This window comes from Lontra canadensis, unplaced genomic scaffold (genome assembly GCF_010015895.1).
Source record: "Lontra canadensis isolate GAN:19392208 unplaced genomic scaffold, GSC_riverotter_1.0 scaffold25, whole genome shotgun sequence".
NCBI classification, from domain to species: Eukaryota; Metazoa; Chordata; class Mammalia; order Carnivora; family Mustelidae; genus Lontra; species Lontra canadensis.
Genome location: NW_022631019.1, coordinates 6,773,158 through 6,794,512, shown reverse-complemented (window position 1 = coordinate 6,794,512; position 21,355 = coordinate 6,773,158). Strand labels below are relative to the sequence as shown.

General features: G+C 46.4%; 1 protein-coding gene and 1 long non-coding RNA gene across 3 annotated transcripts; one reads left to right on the top strand and one right to left on the bottom strand.

Annotated features, from left to right (window-relative positions):
• Positions 1-21,167, bottom strand: NMNAT1 (nicotinamide nucleotide adenylyltransferase 1). Its single transcript, XM_032863354.1, is given in 8 exon segments — positions 1-847; positions 1,189-1,331; positions 3,990-4,173; positions 5,485-5,655; positions 19,992-20,021; positions 20,024-20,059; positions 20,062-20,110; positions 21,051-21,167. Coding segments are annotated over 8 exon segments (1,143 nt in total). The 3' UTR covers positions 1-434.
• LOC116871032 lies at positions 9,942-17,057 on the top strand. Of its 2 annotated transcripts, XR_004383330.1 has the most exons (7): positions 9,942-10,108; positions 10,216-10,311; positions 12,359-12,421; positions 13,596-13,676; positions 15,700-15,830; positions 16,651-16,717; positions 16,910-17,057. It is a non-coding gene; the product is annotated as an uncharacterized LOC116871032 (long non-coding RNA). The 2 variants fall into 2 exon arrangements; XR_004383331.1 differs by lacking the exons at positions 9,942-10,108; positions 10,216-10,311 and adding an exon at positions 11,516-11,615.
• Positions 21,168-21,355: the final 188 nt, after the last annotated feature.

Sequence of the window (21,355 nt, the reverse complement as noted above, 5' to 3'; positions counted from 1 at the left end):
CTGCGAGATCACGACCTGAGCCGAAACTAAGAATCGGACACTTAACCAACCGAGCCACCCACGCGCCCCAAAACTTAGCATTTTAAACGGACTCTTGCTTTTCCCGCTTTGCTCCTCTTATGTGGTAAAGCCAAGATGTCCTTTTTGACTTCTTCTTTTTAGTTAAATTGAATGTCTTCTGGTTTTCGTGCTGTTAATCCCATTTTAAAGATTCAAGGATTTGTATGTTCTTAAAAAAAAGAAGGGAAAAAGAAGACCATAATGGACACATTCATCTTAGAAATCTCCAACAGAATGAGAAACCTGATCTGAATCTACTATTGATTTTTTGCAGACTTTTAGATAGCTTTAGTTTATGACATAAGATCACAATTCCTCTTCCCAGTTCCTAGCAGCCAGACTGTTTCAAATTCCCAAGCTGGAAGTCCAAAACCTCATGCTGTACGATTTGAGTTAGTGTCTGCAGGCTTCCTCTGCAAGGGAGCCAGGATGACACCGGCGTTCTTCTCCTCACTCTCGTAACTATACAAATCATGCTTTTCGATATATTCTCGGACAAGGTCTGGTACCAAGTAGCGAACGCTCTGGCCCCTTCTGAGGGCTCGCCGGATCTTTGTGGATGAGATGTCGTTGGTGACCCATTCATTCACCAGGTGGATGTTGTTCTGGTGTTTCCACAGCATGTCCGACTCGTAGATGAACTTCTGAGCATCATTTCCAGCCCGAGTAATACATATGAGCCCGTAGTCTCCCACAATTTGGGTGATATCCTCACTCTTCCACAGATTGGGAACAGCAAAGGACTCCAATAAATCTGCCCCACACAGCAACTTTATCTTGGGCACATCTGGGAAGAAGAAGAAAACACAGTTTCAGGGTCTGCTTGGCTAATAATTCTCTGCATCAAAATGAACACAACAATGTGTCTTTCTGGCTACAGGGTTCATAGTTTTGATCAGAGTCAGACTTTCAAAAGAGATCTAGGACACCACAGAAGTTAAGGACCACTGCAGGAGAAATAAGCTCAAAATGCCTTTTCCTCTCTGTCCCCACCCCTCCCTTCACAAAACCAACAACGGGTGTTTTCTGGGCACTCACACATACTGAGTATGAAATGAAAATACAAAGGGGGCTTGCTCAGCTCTAGAATCTTATCTACTCTAGTTGGTAAGTCTTGATGAAACAGACCTCTTGGTTTTGGCTCTAGCAATTTCTTTTGGCTAATATCTTGTCTTTGTTCAGCCCACTTCCTTTTCTGTCCGGGCCTTGCCGGCATAGGCGCATTCTGCTGGTGATCACAGCTCCCAGCCTCCAGTTTCTCCTGATGGTGTCTATAAAACAACAAAGCAACAGCACATTTCTCTTCTCACAACATTCAACTAAAATTCTGTCTCTCTGGTAATGCCTGAGAGCCTCTGACCCGAAGTTAAAGCTGTATGATATTAACAACCTTTAACCACCGGAACTCCTGATGGCTAACCAGTCACAATGAATGCTGACCAGTACCCAGGACGCTGGCCAGCGGTGCTGGGGACCGGCTACTGGGAAGAGAAAGCAAGGAGACCCTGGGAGCACAACAGATGGTGGCTATTATTATGCGAAGCTTTATGTGTGTGTCATAATAACAAGAGCTAACATTGGTTATTTATTATGTGCTAAGTACTACACTAAGTCCTCTGGATGGATCATTTGATTAAATCTTTTCAACAACCCATGCCATAAATATTATCGTATTATTATTCCCACAGTGGACAGAACTGAAGGCTTAGAGTTGTAACTCGAGCTCTTGGTGGACTCCCGGGACACAGGAGTCATTCAATAACAATCTGATCGAGTGAATGGTTTGGTTATTATAAAGCAACTACTTTATGGCCCATTATTATGTCAGAATTATTATCCCCATTAAGAGAGGAGAACTCTAATTTGCCCAAGGCCATTTTTTTTTTTAAAGTAGGCTCCACACCGAACATGGAGCCCAGTGTGGGGCTCGAACTCATGACTATGCAATCAAGAGCCGAGCCAAGATCGAGAGTCAGATGCTCAACCGACTGAGCCACCCAGGTGCCCCTGCCCAAGGCCATTTAGCTTATAAGTAGCAGAGCCAGTATCTGAGCCCCAGCAGTCTGGTTCCAGAGCCCACGCTCTTGATCACTGAAGGGTGTGGCTTGACCTAGTAATGGAGAACCACAAGGCCAAGGATAAGGTCCTAGATGGGACAAGGTCCTAGATGGGACAAGCTCCTGAAGCCTAAAAGGAAGGGACCACAGGCAGAACTTGTGTATAGCTTTCTTCTGGAGTGGCAGCAGAAGGCCCACCGCGTTACAACTGCGAAGCTACCCAGGAAACGTAAGCTACAGTTTGGGAAGCCAAGTGTGGGTCCTTTGTGCCCCTAACTCCCTCCCCTCTCGAGCAGCTGAGTGAATATGTAATGGACAGTGAGGCTGCCGTGGCACCAGAGGGTGAAGGCTGGGTAAGGCGGGCGTGCAGAAGCCTGGTGTCCGACGCGAGAACTGCTGTCCAGGAAGACAGCAGACTCTTTTCCCTGCCAAGCCTGAAGTCCCTCTTCCTAAGCGGCTGTGCTGCACAGCGTCTGCGGGCTCGGTGTCCAGTCCTGCCCTAAACACAGTTCCCAGAGGTCCTTGCGGCATGTTCTCAATGTGACAGAGATTCTGCTGATGAGATCCACTCACAAGAAACTCAGAAGGAAGAAGGGAGGCAGACGCCAGCTTTTTTTTTTTTTTTTTAAAGATTTTATTTATTTATTTGAGAGAGAGAGCATGAGCGAGGAGAAGGTCAGAGGGAGAAGCAGACTCCCCATGGAGTTGGGACCCCGATGCGGGACTCGATCCCGGGACTCCGGGATCATGACCCGAGCCGAAGGCAGTTGTCCAACCAACTGAGCCACCCAGGTGTCCCAGACGCCAGCTTTCTGAAGGCATGAGCGTGGTGGCCACACTCCATATTCCACTGTCCAACCTTAGGAGACCAGGACAGCAGCATTTGTGGCAGCAGAGGAAGGAACAGCTTCCTGAACGCTGACTGCAGCTGAGGCGGTATGACCTTGGAACAGAGCCTACTTCCCTGCCACAAGCCCCTTGACACTTCTGCACGAGCACCTAACTACCTGTCTGCTTTTGGGGCGCCTGGGTGGCTCAGTCGGTTGAGCATCTGACTCCTGATTCTGGCTCGGGTCATGGTCTCAGGGTTGGGGGCTCAAGCCCCACAGCTGGTTCTGTGTTCAGTGGGGACTCTCCCTCTGCTCCTCCCCCTCTCTCGCTCTCAAATAAACAAACAAACAAATAAATAAAATCTTTTTAAAAAAGCAAAAACAAAAAACACTCAGAGTGGTTCCTATTTCCTGTTGAAATCCTAACTGATATGCTTAGAACCAGAGCAGACATTAGAACTCTAAGAGCAGACATTACACAGGAAGGTTTTTCAGAAAGCTCTCTGATACTCCAGATAATATTAAGCAATAATTAGGTGTCACTCACTGCAGTTTCTGAATCCTCACCTGGAACTGTTTCAAAGGTGTGAACACAGAGATCTGGGACAACCCCCCTATGTGGTCACGGAAACAGCACATAAAATCAGGGCCACCCACGACCAAGCACCACGGCTTCTCTCGCTTAAATTACCTGCCTCTCTCCTTTATACTTAAGAAGATAAACGACAAAGTCTGAACGACTTTGTCTTTCTCGTCTGGGGCACAGACAGGCCACGCAGGCTTCTCTATGTATCCTCTCGCGTAGAGATACACAGAGTAACAAGCATGCAAACAGCTCAAAACACAGGAAAAGCATAAAGTCTAGGAAGCCCTGAGCTCTGCTGCTGTGCTCCACACCCAAGAAATAACCATAGTCCGGAGGCCCTCCCAACGCAAGTCAGTTCGCAAATCTGCATTTCACAGACACAGGCAGCACTGGAACTTGGCAAAAAGCGCCCGACTCATCCCTCAGAACTGACAGAGCCGACCTGGCTGTGAATACCTTAGCACCCTGGCCGTCTCCACCCACTCCTTCTGAAGACTCTCCCAGGTGTCGACTTCCACCCATTCTGAATCCTTGGTGGCGAGTTCTGCCATGATAACTCGGTGGTGGGCAGAGATGAGTCCTTTCTTCTTGTATGCATCGCCAACAGGAGAGATTATGCCTTTGATAACTCTGTATCTTCCTGTATGAAGAGTCAGATTTGATGTGAGGTGAAACAAGTTCGATTTTATGCACAGGAAATATTATCATCAATATGGTTTTATACCAGACCCCCTCCTTTCCAAAACAGGGATTGCTTCATTCATACATTCATTTATGAACGAGGTGAAACAGAACATAAAATTCACCATCTTTTTTTTTTTTTTTTTTTTTTAAAGATTTTATTTATTTATTTGACAGACAGAGATCACAAGCAGGAGAGATGCAGGCAGAGAGAGAGAGGAGGAAGCAGGCTCCCCGCCGAAGCAGAGAGCCCGATGCGGGACTCGATCCCAGGATCCCGGGATCATGACCTGAGCTGAAGGCAGAGGCTTTAACCCACTGAGCCACCCAGGCGCCCTAAAATTCACCATCTTAAGCGCACGGTTCAGGGGCATCAAGTACAGTCACGCGGCCGTGCAGTGCTCACCACTGTCCGTCTCCAGAACTTTCTCATCTTCTCCAACTGAAACTCTGTCCCCACGAAACACTAACTCCCCATTCCCCACACAATGTACACTTTGATATTGCCAAATTGCCTTGTAAAAAGCCTTAATCGATTTGTACTGGCCACCTACAGTGTATATAAGAGCCCATTTCTCCCCAACGTCTCATAATTGACACTAACAAGTTTAAACATTTTTGTCGATGTGATGGGCAAAACAGATTTCATCTTTTTATCTTAGGCCCCTGATTATTAGGATTATTAGTGAGCGTGAGCTCCCATCCGTCAATCTAGCAGCATACGAATGATCACTTATGTAACAAAACATACTACGTAAGGGAGGAAGTAAGTTTTCCTCAACCGTCCTCAGGTCCCTGGCTGGCTCCGAAAAACTGAACTGACAAAGAGAAAAACAGAAGAAAAATGTAGACATTTATTTAATAGAAGGTTTATGTGACATGGTGCCTTCGTCAGGAAATGAAGACCCCAAGAAACAGCTAACCCTGAGTGGCTTTACGCCAGGTTAGTGAAGAGTGGACCGGCCCCGAGACACGTGATAGGGCAGAGTACGAGGTCAAGTGCCGTAAACTCGGGGAAATTCAGCACGCTCCGTTAGTTTGGATTCTTCCCGGCATCCCTCTGCCCTTAGCAATAAGGACACTCCTCTGCTCCCAGAGTATGGAGGCACCCCTCACATCAGGATTTTATGAGCTGCTTCAGGGGAGAATGGCAGGGAGGAGGTGAGAGGGACCTTCCTGATTCCGCCATTTTTTTCAAACTCCTTCAGCTTAAAATACCCAACACGCCAGAGCGCCGTATTTGGGGTAGTGCCCTGGCTACTGTTCCTACCTGTTCCATTCAGGTAGTCCTTGGCTAGCTCAAATAGCCGGAGGTGCATGTTGGTAATAGGATTAAAGGAACCACAAGCAAGGAGAACCACTTCTGTCTTCTCTGAATTTTCCATGCTAAGAATTTGAAGTTGTTGATCTGAATGGAAAACTCTGACACTTTGCTTGTGGTCTGCAAAGGAAGAAGGAAAAAAGTTCAGTTCTAGGTCTTTGGACGTCTTTCCACCTTCCAAGTGGATGGACAAAACCCTGTGGCTTCAATGACAAAGACAGCCCCATTCTCCACCCTTCCTTTTCAGGGTACATTTGCAGCTCCTGCTGTACAGGGATGGGATCTCCTTCCCCCACCTTGTGACTTGCTTTGGACAAAACAATGTGGCAAACATGACAGTGTGCTGGTTTTGAGCCAGGCCTTTGAGGCTTTGCACAGCTCCACACTCTTCTGGACGCCTGCCTCTGCCATGAAAACAATCCGGGGCCAGCCTGCTGGACGATGACAGACTGCGCAGGAGAGAGCTTGGACTCCTGTTGACGGACAGCCAACCACACCAGCTATGCGGCGGGGGCCACCCGGCACCGGCCAGACCACAGACGACATGCTCAGACACACAGGCAAGCCCTGGCGAGATCAACCAAGCTGGGCTTACATTGACAAACGCACAAGCTGACCCTCCACTCATGAGCAAAAATGAATGTTCTTTCTTGCACACTGCCGAAGTTTTGTGATGCACAACTAAGGTCACAGTTAACTGTTATAATGACATTATCAACTACCAAATAAATAGGACTCCCCGACAACCTGCCCTTCAAAACAGTGGCCTGGGGGCGCCTGGGTGGCTCAGTCAGTTGAGCCTTCGGTCATGATCCCAGGTCCTGGGACTCCAGGGTCCTGGGATTAAGCCCCATTTGGGCTCCCTGCTCAGCGGGGAGTCTACGTCTCCCTCTTCCCCTCCCTCTCCCCCTGCTCATTCTCTCTCTTTCTCTAATAAATAAATTCTTTAAAAAATATTAAGAATAAAATTAGGAATGCACTTCTTCATTGTTTCCTAGCATCCAACACTACTGTTGAAAGTCTAATGCCATTCTGACTCCTATTCCTTTTTTACATGATTTTTTTCTTTTTGGCAGGTTTGTGGGAGGTGCCCCAAAGTGGCATAATGTGGTATCTTTGTGGGGGTCTTTTTCATTCCTTGTGCTGGGAGTCCGTTGCAAGGGTTCAGAATACCACTCTGGCATGTGGATTATTTTTTTTTTTTTTTAAGATTTTATTTACCCATTTGACAGAGATCACAAGCAGGCAGAGAGGCAGGCGGTGGAGGGGGAAACAGACTCCCTGCTGAGCAGAGAGCTCAATCCTGGCTCAATCCCAGGACCCTGAGATCATGACCTGAGCCAAAGGCTTAACCCACTGAGCCACCCAGGAGTCCCCATGCGGATTATTTTGACTGGAAGGCAGTTGAGACCCTGCAGGCTCAAGAGAAACTTTTGTCCCTCCCTTAATTACATACAAGAATCTAAATTGGGGTCTTCCCCACAATAAGGGTCATTAGCAGAGATAAATTTCATCTGAGACCCAACCGTATGGCAGGACAATCCTCTAATGACCAAACATCCGCTCTTCTTGCTGCTCTGAGGCGCATTCCTTTCCTCTGGAGTCGTAGACCCCCGCTCCCCTCTCCTTAGTGCAGAATGACATAATGTGCTTCATTCTGCCTGTCTTTGGAATTTCCATGTCTCTGTGGATTCCCCATATGCACTCCATTAAATTTGATTTTCTCCACGTAATCTTTCTCATGTCAATCTGATTCCTAGTTCCCTAAGCTAGAAAGACCTGAGAGGGAAGGAATTCTTGCTCCCTGACACAATAAACCTTTCTATCCCTTGAAGTCAAACCACTCAGTTCCGGGTTATCTTTTTTGATCAACACTGCTTACTAACCATCAAAAAATAGTTTTGTTGTTATAAAGTTTTAAAAAATATTCTTACAGGGATGCCTGGGTGGCTCAGTTGGTTAAGCCGCTGCCTTTGGCTCAGGTCATGATACTGGGGTCCTGGGATCGAGTACCGCATCGGGCTCCTTGCTCGGCAGGGAGCCTGCTTCCTCCTCTCTCTCTGCCTGCCTCTCTGCCTGCTTGTGTGTACTCTCTCTCTCTGACAAATAAATAAAATCTTTAAAAAATATATATATTCTTACATATCCAAATGATGTTTCAAAGTAATCGTTCTGAGAGCTTATAAACATAATTCCAGTGACGCCGAATTGCTGAAAGCAATTTTGGGAACTTTGGGGAATGACTTGTAGAGGTCAGAGTATTTTTATAATTAACATAGAACTACAGTAAATGGCAATAAACAAACAGTTGTATGACACTTTTTGACATGTCAAATGGTTTCTTTCACACACATGATCATTTAACCTTCACCACGCAAACACACAAAAATTTGGCCAAAGTCATTTAACTTGTTACAAAATTAAGCTACTCTTAGGTATTTCATTTTTCCAGTTAATCTTCTACCATTGGACATTCTAATTTTTCAGTATTACAACATCTCAGAGAAAAAAATGGGTTGAAAACAAGATGGAAATTAAGACTATACAACACCTTGCAGTGCACTTCTCAGACTGGCCAGTGCTCGGAAGACCCGTGTCAGCATTCATTTGTAGCCCACTAGTGTTCAGACCCAAGTGCTAGGGTGACCAATGCACTTCTGCTCGGATTCTATGCCAGGAAGTGGCAGAACCAGGGCGAGCATCTCAGGTTCCTGACTCCTAGGCGCTCTCATCAAGAAGAAAAATGCAGGGGCACCTGGGTGGCTCAGTGGGTTAAGGCCTCTGCCTTCAGCTCAGGTCGTGATCTCAGGGTCCTGGGATCAAGCCCCGCATCAGGCTCTCTGCTCAGCGGGGAGCCTGCTTCCCCCTGTATCTCTGACTGCCTCTCTGCCTACTTGTGATCTCTCTCTGTCAAATAAATATTAAAAAAAAAAGGAAGAAGAAAAATGCAAGATACACTGAGTTGTGCAGAATGGAAATAAGCCCTCCTTGCTGAGGAGCTGAGGAATGTGAGGCATTGAGAACCCCTGAAGCTCTCTGAGCAATGGAATGACCACAGGATGGAACGACCACAGGGTTCTATATAAACAACCGCTTTAGAAAAATAAGATGTGGGTATTTAAAACCTTCATTTGGGGGGCGCCTGGGTGGCTCAGATGGTTAAGTGTCTGCCTTCGGCTCAAGTCATGATCCCGGGGTCCTGGGATCGAGTCCCACATTGGGCTCCTCCTCAGTAGGGAGGCTGTTTCTCTCACTGCGTCTCTCATGAATGAATAAAATCTTAAAAAAAAAAACAACAACCCACAAAAAACCCTTTATTCGATTTTACCAACTTAACCAAATCACTTCATTATGTGTCTTCAGTCTCCTCATCTGTCACATAGAGACAATGACAACCAATTCCAGTTACTCTGAGAATTTACTCTGATCAATGGCAAAGTGCTTCTCATACTGCCTAGCAGAGTGTAAAAATAAGTGTTAGCTGTTATTTGGGAGGAAAGTGACAATACTGATGATGGTGATGCTAGGGGATTACTTGGAAGGGGCAAAACAAGACAGAAAGGCCAGTTGAAAGTCATGAGTGCCAGGTACCGGGGTGGCTCAGTTGGTTGGGCATCTGCCTTCAGCTCAGATCATGATCCCAGGGTCCTGGGATCGAGTCCCACATCGGGCTCCTGCTCAGTGGGTAGCCTGCTTCTCCCTGCTCCTGTCCTCTCACTGTCACTGTCTCACTCTCTCCAATGAATAAATCTTAAAAAAAAAAAAGTCATGAGTGCCTTAATTTAAGTAGACAGTGAGAATGGAAATAAGAAATATTTATTCAATAAACATTTGAGGTCTTCTCCCAACAAAGCATATTGGTAGGGATCAGGGGGACACTAACGTTGTTAAGAAACGAAGGACAGAAAGGTCGGTAATGTTCCATACAGATTTTTTTTTTAAAAAGTGTTGATTCGTAGGAATAACGTCCTACCTTTCAATTATCGGCCTAAGGATGATGCCAGGGATCACTTGAGGCTCGTTCCCACGCCTCCCATTCCTATCCCCCAATTCCATACAAAGTGCCTATGGTATTACGGGGTGGTGGTAAATACATCTCCAAGAGTATTCTAGGCCCGCAGGGAAACCAGGGTAACTGGCCAGCCCCGCCCACCTCAAGTTTCAGGCACCACTCCTCTCTGCAACCTCCCCGCCCACCCCAGGATATTGAGCTGTGAGCAGCAAGGACAATAAAGCTAAGAACAGGAGGTATGGGTCCCCAAGGGAGCTGCCTGCTGTTCAGGAAGGACAGAACAAAGAGCGTGGAGCCCTTCCCTAACCTTAGGGATGCACTCAGGTTTCCAGGACCTCCCCAGCAGACAGACTGGGGAGGGGGCTCGGGGAAGCTGATCGCTCAGCTAAAGAAAGCTTTCTCCCTGGTCACATTCACAACGCATCTCAAATATCCAGCTCTGTTCTATTAATTCCCCGTGAACACAGCCAACTTGAGCTCGGACCTTCAAAACCACAGAAGAATTAAGCTACAGTGAGCGTCTATCGTAGCTGAAAACCACTTCCTCTGGGTCACTGCAGGGTACCAGAGTACTTGCACTGGAAAGGGGAACAAGCTGGGGACAGATGGGTGAAGAAGTGGTTTGGGAGCTCTAACAGGGATGCTCTGGATCCTGTGCCTTGCTCCAGGTGCACAACAACCAGCGTCCCCATGATTCACTTCTGTCTGGCCCACACGGTGTATCGCCTGCACTGCTGGCTGCCGAGATCGTACCGGCTCAGGCTGTAAGTGTCCCTCCCCAGCTTGCGATGACAAACAGCCCATTTCTTCCTGAGACAGTCTCAATGTTTAACTAAAATTTATTTTCAATTTTATTTATTTATTTAAATAATAAATAATATAAATAAATATAATATATTTATAATATAAATAAATAAAATAAATTTAATTATTTATTTATTTAAAATTATTTTCAATTTTTAAATCATTTTATAAAAAACTGAAGTATATCTGACATAGTAATTACTGACTTTAAATTTTAAAAACTGACACGTAAACATTAATGGAACATTGTATAAACATTAAGCCAGTTTTTAAAATGTTAACATTTAAAAAAAATAGTTAACTATCTTTTCTTGTCATCTCATAAATGCTCAATATGATTAAATCTATGTTGGCTGACTGTTAAAATAATGTGATTGACTTGACAAGTGATCGGAATTTATACCCCTGAAAAGATGCTATTCCTTCCAAAAGAGTCACATTAAGCCTATAACTATATCCTAGTTATAACAATGCATCATTACCAGTCCAGGAGTATATTTTTAAATTTTTTGGTGTGTGTGTGTGCTTTCAGTGGAGATAAATCTTTGTGTTTGGAGGGTAGATTTGATTTCTACAAATACCCTAAGGTCTTTCAGTGCTAAACCTGATTAATAAAATAATCAAGGTAAATAATACAGTTTACGGTGAAAAGAACTTATTAGTTATTGTGGAAGATTTTCTTATATGCATGGAAACTATGTATGCGTAATCTCAGAATTTCAAAAATGAGCAGAAACAGCAGCCTTCATGTGGTTGTATAAGCTGTGGTAGTTTGGGTTTACTGAGTCATGCTCAGTGCGAGCCGTCTGACCAGAGACAGAGCAAGCACAGTGCAGAGGTGTGGTTAGGACCCTCGGCCCTGGTTCACAGGTCTAGCTCGGTCGCTTCTCGCTACCTGTCCTTGGACAAGACGCTTCAACATTCTGAGTCTTGGTTTCCTCATTAATAAAATGGGGAACCAAAGTCCCCACCTCATAGCGTTTTGTGCATATTTTTAAAAAGATGTTATTTATTCATTTATTTGAGAGAGAGGAAAGAGACCAAGCGTGGGGTCAGGGGGAACAGAGGGCGACGGACAGAACCGCAAGCAGGCTCCCTGCTGAGCATGAAAGCTGACATGGGGCTCAATCTCGAGGCCCTGAGATCACGACCGGAGCCGAAACCAAGAGTTGGATGCCCAACTGAGCCACCCAGGTGCTCTGGAATTTATGCACATTAAATGAGAAAGTGAATAAAAAATGTTTGACACATTTGTCTACGAATGGTGAGTATTAACTTTTACTATTACTTGTGGGTTGTCTTACAGCATTAACTGACAGTCATGGTAAAGGAACGGAGGTTAAAGGTTCCTAAGAGACCAAGGACACCTGGGTGGCTTGGTTGGTTAAGCGTCTGCCTTCAGCTCAGGTCATGGTCTTAGGGTCCTGGGGTCGAGCCCTGCATCAGACTCCCTGCTGAGCAGGGAGCCGGCTTCTCCCTCCCCCTCTGCTGCTCCACCAGCTTCTGCGCTCACTCTCTCTGACAAATAAATAAAATCTTTAAAAAAAAAAAAAGATTCCTAAGAGACCAGTATCAACAGCACCTGGTGCACAGCAGGAGCTCAATGACCAGCAGCTACCGTTCGCAGGGCCATATGAGTAGACATAATTTGCTCTAATGGGATGATCCCAAGTTATCTTTATTGTTTAAAAACTTTACTTCCACTGTTTGATGTAACGTTATAAAACAGAACCTAAATTTTTTTTTAACATTTTATTTATTTGAGAGAGAGTGAGCAAGAGAGAGAGCACAAGCTGGGGGGAGAGGCAGAAGGTGGGGGGAAGCAGGCTCCCCACTAAGCAGGGAGCCTGATGCAGGGCTCGATCCCAGGACCCTGAGATCATGACCTGAGCTGAAGGCAGACACTTAGCTGACTGAGCCACCCAGATGCCCCCAAAATTTGGTTTCTTTAAGCCATTCTATCACTGAAGAAAAAATGTAAATTGTAACTCCGTCTGTCCCATGCAGACAAGTGACCGTGTTCTTGTTTGGGACCACCGCTCTGGGCCTCCAGTTGTTTGTTCTGCTAAGGTAAGCTCTCTCACCAGCTAACCCCATTACCTGGCAGCTCAGCATGACTGTCTTACCTCCGGAGATGGCTGGGGTGTGCTCGGAGACCCCCGCTCCGCGTCTAACCTCGGACTGCCCCATTGTTTTTGCCCCTATTGTCATTGGTAGTCACCTGCTTCACCTTTTTGAAAAGTCAATGCCAAAAGGATACTGGGGAATAGGGCAGGCTGAGTTTGACTTAACACAATTTCTTCTGGTACAATAGCCATTAAATGGGAGACAATGAAGGCACCAATGTTTCAAACCTTGGATGCCCTAGAGACCAGTCCTGACAGCCTCGCACGAGCTAACGTCTGCAGGGCTGAGGGTGACACAGGCATATGTGACCAGATTATGACTTGATACATTATTTCAGATTCTATGGAGGACGTTAGTCTTGGCAGAAAGAGTCAGCTAATAGTTGGACAAATGAAGCGAATGCCATTTGATACATTCAAAATAAAAAAATTGCAGCTCTAAAAATGTGGAAATCCTAAAACAATCTGAAAACCAAGAATCCACATGACAAGAAAGGGAAACTGTGACACTCACTGTAATTAGCCTAATTTAAACATGCCCACATCTGTTCTAGGAGTTTTGTGTGTAGTAAGGCCTATTTCCTTACTCCAGAAGGCCAGAATTTCCACAAGATATTTTTCTCACAAAAATATCCAGTTAACATGAATTTGAGAGATGGTAAGCATCATTTGTGCGACTGTAAATATGAACAACTCTTCATATCACTTGTGGGCTGGTTTTGCACTATTAACTTGCAGTTTTGGTAAAGGAACCAAGGTTCTTTTTTTTTTTTTTTTTAAGATTTTATTTATTTATTTGACAGAGATCACAAGTAGGCAGAGAGGCAGGCAGAGAGGGAGGAGGAAGCAGGCTCCCTGCTGAGCAGAGAGCCCAATGCGGGGCTCCATCTCAGGACCCTGGGATCATGACCTGAGCCGAAGGCAGAGGCTTTAACCCAATGAGCCATCCAGGCACCCCAGGAACCAAGGTTCTTAAATGAGTTGCCTGGAGCCAAATGAACCTCAGGCCAGAATTAGGATAAGAATTCAATGCTTAGTGCCTCCTGGTACTGTGCTTAGAGGGCAAATTTCTTCTAACAATTGATAAATTAATGTATGACCCAGTGTATTGATTTCAGGCCCACATCTTCCCGATACTGCAGGCCAACCTCTCCTCACCAACTTGGTTGGCAATATCATCTTTACTTTCTTCACAATTGGTAAGTAAGCATTTATCAAGCATGTACTAAGTGCTTATTATTTGCCAGACATTGCCAAAACAAAACTGGGTTAATATAGGACTTCCCACTCTTCTGGAGCTCAGACTGAAACTTAAGAAAAAATTCACATTTAAAATTCAGGTGAAGGAAATTTTTTATAAGTTCCTTAGTAACTGTTTTTGTTGTCCTAAAATTTAAGTATGAGGGGGCGTCTGGGTGGCTCAGTGGGTTGAGCCATTGCCTTCGGCTCAGGTCGCGATCTCAGGGTCCTGGGATTGAGCCCCACATCTGGCTCTCTGCTCAGCAGGGAGCCTGTTACCCCCTCCTCTCTGCCTACTTCTGATCTCTGTCTGCCAAATAAATAAATAAAATCTTCAAAAAAAAAAACCTATTAAAAAAAACAACTATGTCTAAGATTTCAAAAAAAATTTTTTTATAAGATTTTATTTATTTGACAGAAAGAAACACAGTGAGAGCAAAGCCCGATGTGGGGCTCAATCCCAGGACCCTGAGATCATGACCTGAGCTGAAGGCAGAGGCTTAACCCACTGAGCCACCCATGTACCCCATGCACCCCTATGCCTGCCTGCCTCTCTGCCTACTTGTGATCTCTGTCAAATAAATAAATAAAATCTTACATAAATTTTTTTTAGCGGTGCCTGGCTGGCTCAGTTGGCGGAGCATGCGACTCTTGATCTTGGGGTTGTGAATTTGAGCCTGTGCTCAGTGTAGAGATTCTTAATAAAATAAAATCTTTAAACAAATTTTAGGGGCTCCTAGATGGCTCTGATGGTTAAGCGTCCAATTCTTGATTTCAGCTCAGGTCGTATCTCAGGGTCATGAGATTGAGCCCTACATCTGCTTCTCTCTCTCTCCCTCTGGCCCTCTACGACTGCACACATTCTCTAAAATACATAAACAAAACTTAAAAAAAAATCTTAGATGGGGCGCCTGGGTGGCTCAGATGGTTAAGTGTCTGCCTTCGGCTCAGGTCACGATCTCTCGGTCCTGAGATTGAATCCCATGTCAACATACGTCAGTGGGGAGTCTGCTGCTGCTTCTCCCTCTGGCTATCCCCTCCACTTGTGCTTGCTTGCTCTCACTCTCTCTCTCAAATGAATAAAGAATAATTAAAATCTTTTTAAAAATTTTTTAAAAATCGAGGTACCTGCATGGCTCAGTCGTTGAGCGGCTGCCTTTGGCTCAGGTCATATTCCTAGGGTTCTGGGATTGAGCCCCACATCGGGCTCCCTGCTAAGCAGGAAGCCTGCTTCTCCCTCTCTCACTTTCCCCTGCTTGTGTTCCCTTTCTCACGGTGTCTCTGTGTCAAATAAATAAAATCTTTAAAAATAAATAAATAAATAAATGGAATAAAATCAAATAAGGGAATCGTGAAAAAAGGAGTCAGTTGTTTTTCTTCTTAAAGATTTTATTTACTTATTTGACACAGAGAGAGAGAGCACAAGCAGGGTGAGTGGCAGAGGGAGAGGGAGAAGGCTCCCCACTGAGCAGGGAGCCTGATGTAGGGCTCAACACCAGGACGCTGGGATCATGACCTGAGCCGAAGGCAGACGTCCAACTGACTGAGCCACCCAGACACCCCGCAGTCGGTGTTCTTATCACCAGCAATGCCAATAATAAGAACACAACCCATGTCAAAGGAAAACCTTAGCCTGGCAAGGTTTTGAGCATCTGTGTCCCACAGGAGGGAAGCGAGGAAACATCCTCTGTTTGATTTGCATTCAAGAATGTATTTCTGAGGGGCGCCTGGGTGGCTCAGTGGGTTAAGCCGCTGCCTTCGGCTCAGGTCATGATCTCGGAGTCCTGGGATCGAGCCCTGCATCGGGCTCTCTGCTCAGCAGGGAGCCTGCTTCCTCCTCTCTCTCTGCCTGCCTCTCTGCCTGCTTGTGATCTCTCTATCAAATAAATAAATAAATAAATAAATCTTTAAAAAAAAAAAAAAAAAGAATGTATTTCTGAGATAATCACACCCAGTAAACAGACAGTTCTGCTCTCCTTCTAGGTTTCACTGTGCTGCTTACGCATATGGAACCAGTCCCGCAGGCACTGAAGAAGATGTTTGCTGTATTTGGTGTGGGATCCTTTGGTGAAGGAGCCTGTACCGTGGTGTTAACAGTTTTGGCAACTGACTGTGTGTGTTTTTATTTTTTTTTTTATTAATTTTTTTTTTTAAGATTTTGTTTACTTATTTGTCAGAGAGAGAGAACAGCAGGCAGAAGGAGAAGCAGGCTCCCCGCTGAGCAAGGAGCTCGATGCTGGACTTGATCCCAGGATGCTGGGACCATGAACTCAGCCACCCAGGCACCCTGTGTGTGTTTTTAAATACTGAATTTCTCAAGGGCTCACCTTAATCTGAAAGCATGTCTGTATATAATAAACCATCAGTCTTCAATATTTATTTTCTCCTCACACTAAAAATAGAGATATGTAGATGCAGAATTCCTAATTAAACACGTCACAGTTAAAACATATCATCAGGGGGCGCCTGGGTGGCTCGGTGGGTTAAAGCCTCTGCCTTCGGCTCAGGTTGTGATCCCAGGGTCCTGGGATTGAGACGCGCATCGGGCTCTCTGCTCGGCGGGGAGCCTGCTTCCCTTCCTCTCTCTCTGCCTGCCTCTCTGCCTACTTGTGATCTGTCAAATAAATAAATAAAATCTTAAAAAAAAAAAAAAACCACATATCATCAGGGAACTTTAAAAATTCCATGAAAGATTTTTCTTTCTGTGGATGAAATCTACTTTGCTAGACTAAAAAGAGAGACGGGGAAGAAGAGAAAAGATAAGCCATCAATCAACAGTGGACGTGCTGGCCTGCACACGGCGCGGCGAGCAGCAAGCCTTCCATCTCTTCCTAAGCTGGTGCCACTGTTTAAATCCTTTGGCAAAAAAGTTGTAAATATAGGTTCCAACCAAAGACAAGTATTTCTCACAGTGCTTTTTCTTCCCGAATACAGGAAAAAACGACCCCTGAACTTTACTACTTGTCTGTGCTGCTGTCAGTGAGCAGCTTGGTTTCTGCAGGTAAGCAAACATCCCAAGTAGCCTCTCCTTGTCAAAGGCTTCGAGGAAGTCCTTGCTCAGCTAGAGCTGTCACAGTGCAAGGGAAGCCTGGTTCCTCCTAAAGCAAGAGCTCCACGAAGCAAAGGAGTAAAAAGCCATCCTTTTCACAGGATTTCCAACCCATTTAATTAGATCCCGTGCTTCATCCCACAGTGCTTTTCTCCAGCCTGGCGCTGAGCTGGCTGGTTAGCGTGGCCTGCGCACCACCAGACACTAAACCAATAGTCTGATGCTGGCACGTGAGCCCTCTGGTCTCCTGCCTCACACAGATGGCTCCGGCAGGTGAGCCTGTCCCAGCAGCTGCCACCTGACCGCTGCCAGCAAGCAGGAGCTCATCTCCTACCCTGCTGCTCTGGGTCAGATGGTCAGCTGACATCAGAGCTACAAAAACAGGAAGCACAGCAAAACCAGTCATCTGAAAGAAAGTTGTCTTGAAGTATCAATTAGCACTGACAACGGATAAAAAGGAACAGTTCAACCCAAATCACCGGACTGATATCACATGACAATTCACCCCACATAAAGATACTCTATTAAATACTTTCAAGATCGTGACATTGACTTTCTGAACCTCTGTTTTTGTTTCGTGAAACTATTACCGTCAGCTGGATGGATAAGCACTGAGAAGGAAGAAGTAAAATACAGGTCTTAGTAATGAACAAAGGTTTAGGTTTAATTTTAAGAGGATACAGGGATTTAGATGGTGTATTCAAACAATTCGTTCTTTAAAAATGTAGTGGGAAATTTTAGAGTAAAAATAACCACAATCTCCTCTACATGGGTGACACAATCTTCTGCATCAGGACAGTCAAAGTTGTCCAGAGAAAATAACTAAGTGACCAACATAATGTTTGTCTTCTTTTCCTGTGAGGTAGTTTAAGTAGAAGCTAGGTCATCACAGATGCTCTTAACGTTTTGAGGAAGTGAAGACAACTCTATTTCTTGAGGAAAAGAACTATCTGTTGGCAGGAAGGTCACATTCAATATAAACCTCTCCCAACACATCACCTGGGTGGCTCAGCCGGTTAAGTGTTGAACTCTTGGTTTCGGCTCAGGTCATGATCTCAGGGTCATAAGACGGAGCCCCATGTCGGGCTCCCCACTCAGCACAGAGTCTGCTTGGATTTCTCTCTCCCTCTCTCTCTCTGCCCCTCCCCACTGCGTACTCCCTCTTTCAAGTAAAAAAATCTTTTAAAATAAATTAATTAAATTTTAAAAAATTCTCCAGACTCTCTGAGAATTCCCTGGCTGGCTCAGTTCATAGACCTTGAAACTCTTGATCTCCGGGTTGTGAGTTCAAGCCCCACATTGGGCACAGAGCTTATGTTTAAAAATAAATTAGATAGGGGCACCTGGGTGGCTCAGTGGGTTAAGCCTCTGCCTTCAGCTCGGGTCATGATCTCAGGGTCCTTGGATTGAGCCCCGCATCAGGCTCTCTGCTCAGCAGGGGCCCACTTCCCCCTCTCTCCCTCTGCCTACTTGTGATCTCTGTCAAATAAATAAATATCATATTTATTTATTTGACAGAAAGAGACACAGCAAGAGAAGGAACACAAGCAGGGGGAAGTGGGAGAGGGAGAAGCAGGGTCCCCGCTGAGCAGAGAGCCCGATGCGGGCCTCAATCCCAGACCTTGTGATCATGACCTGAGCTGAAGGCAGGCGCTTAACGACTGAGCCACCCAGGTGCCCCTTATGATCTTCTTTTTTTAAAAAAAGATTTTATTTGAGAGAGAGAGAAAAACCGCATGCGCGCGGACACACATACGCACATGGGCGCGGACAGACACACATTCGGGCAGACAGACACACATGCACATGAGTGGGGGTGCAGGGACCGGAGTTCCCTGATCCGGCTCTGCTGGATCCTAGGACCCTGAGAACATGACCTGAGACAAAGTCAGATACTTAACTGAGGGAGCCACCCAAGCACCTCCCCCCCCAATTTTTTTAAAGTTTGTTTGTTTATTTTAGTAATCTCCACACTGAATGTGGGGCTCAAACTCACAACCTTGAGATCAAGAGACGATGTCTTTCTCACTGAGGCAGCCAGGCACCCATACCATCCCTTTTTCAAACAAACATGAGAAAACTAAAGCTGAAAGAGATTGATCAACTTGCTCAAGATTTCATAGTTCGTGTAACAACCTTGACACTAAAAATTCAGTCTTAACCATGACACAAGACTCACAATGGTACAAGCTATGTACCGATAGACATTTAAAAGAGGTCCTCCAGCAGCCACGTAGCACTGATCTACTTTCCCAGTTATGACTCCCAGCTCTGAAGTTATCTCCCCCCGGTGCTCTCACCAGTGACTACTTACTTAACATGTTATTCCTATTTTCCCAGTTTCTCCTCTTCCTTCCCCACACCCCTTCAGAGCCTGGATCCTGTCTCTGTTTGACAACTGGAACCCAAACCAATTTCTCTTAATTCTTTTTTTTTTTTTTAAAGATTTTATTTATCCACTTGACAGACAGAGATCACAAGTAGGCAGAGAGGCAGGCAGAGACAGAGGAGGAAGCAGGCTCCCCACTGAGCAGAGAGCCCGATGCGGGGCTCGATCCCAGGACCCTGAGATCACGACCAGAGCCGAAGGCAGAGCCCCTAACCCACTGAGCCACCCAGGCGCCCCCAATTTCTCTTACTTCTGCACTAGGAATATTTTTCATGATCCATTAACTCTAAACAAGAACCCAAGGGGCACCCCCAGCATAGAAGCACTGAATTGGATCAAAGCACTGACAAAGAGCCGGCAAACAGAATGCGTGGATCCGGTAAGGCCTGTCCTCCACAGCTCCTATGACTGCACACGCTAAACCAACCCAAACGCCTGAACAGGACATCAAATTATCCTTAGAATCAGGGGAAGGAGAGGCGCCTGGGTGGATCCGACAACTGGGCGTCTGCTTTCAGCTCAGGTCATGATCCTGGGGTCCTGGGATCCAGCCCGCATCGGGCTCCCTGCTCAGCGGAGAGTCTGCTTCTCCCTCTGCTCCTCCCCCTGCTTGCACTCTCTCTGTCTCTCAAATAAATAAATATATATTTTTTTTAAATCAGGGGAAACACGCAGTGAGCAAATGTCTATTTAGCAAGTTCTTCCAGTGGTGAAACAAGTGTATTTTTTCCGTTTTGTTTGGCACTGACCCTATTTGTCACTGAGAGTTCTGCATTAGCCAAAGCGACGCGACAGCAAAAATCGGAGACGATCCCGCTAACACAGCAGTCAGCTTACTTTCACAAAGAAGAAGCTGCGAACCCGAGTCGTTCTGCAAGGTACCGGAACTATTCCAACCGTGACAACGGTTTCTCCAAGTTGGGCTGCCGCAGCAGTGTCACCTCCAAACTGTAACTCTGAAAAACAGCGTTTTGGTAAGAAGTCCGAAATCCTACAATGAGAACTGGCAGAAGTCATTCTTCTTCTTCTTTTTTTTTTTTTCTTTTTTAAAGATTTTATTTATTTGACAGAGAGATACACAGTGAGAGCAAAACACAGGCAGGGGGAGTGGGACAGGGAGAAGCAGGCTCCCCGCCGAGCAGGGAGCCCGATGTGGGGGCTCGATCCCAGGACCCCAGGATCATGACCTGAGCCCAAGGCAGACACTTAATGACTGGGCCACCCAGGCGCACCCCCCCCCTGCAGAAGTCCTTCTTTCTGGCGGACCCCCAGGGTAACTCTAGCTGGAAGTCTATCTGGGGTGCCTGGAATCGAACTGGCCCGAAAGCCCACGTTCTCTGAAACGATTCTGCCGTCAACCCTGAGGTTGACCCGGAGGCTCGGGACTCAAGGAGCGGGGCCGGGAACAGCTGGGGAAACGGCTGCCGCCCCGGTTCTCAGTAGCTTTAAAAGAGCTGCCCGGCCGACAGCCCGCAGGGTCCTCAAGGGCCGTGAGCGTCCAAGCGCTTCCGGGAAAGGGCACTTGGTCTTCACGGATTTGGAAAGACGGATTTCCCAGGAGGGAAGTCTTTCAGAAAATGGAACACTTCCTCTTCCGCCCCTTCCCCCCTCCGCCACGCTCAAGAAACCTCTAGAAAGGATTTTTTTTTCCCCCAAGAGGAATCAGCTGTTCAGAGGACAGAGGGAAAATTACCGAGGTTCCGGCTCCACAGAAAGTTGGAAAGAATGAAGGCGCAAGACTCCTGCCCCAAACTGGAATATGACCTCGCCTCGGGGACCGTTATATCCGCCCCTCCAAGACTCCACCACGTTAGACTCCCTCAAGTTCCCGACAGAGAGTCCTGCGCTGACTCCCCTAGAGACTGGTTTCTCAGCGGTCTTAGCCAAGGGACTTACCATGTTCTCAGGGTCGACCCGCCCGAAGACCTCCCGGAGACGACCCGCGGCCCGGACGCCGGACAAGGGAACACCCATGGCTGCACCCTCATTGGCTGGTGGAGGCCGGAAGTGCATGCGTCCGCCGGAAGTGCTCCGACTGTGAGCGTCCGCCGGGCCAGGACCCTCAGGTAGGCGGGGCCCCTGGCCCCGATCTCTGAGACCGAGGCGGTGGCGCAGCCGGAGGGGGGACCCTGAGTGCCCAAGGGGGTTGTCCGGGTTCGGGTCTGGGAGGTCCGCAAGAGTTTCGGGGACGAGGGTTCATG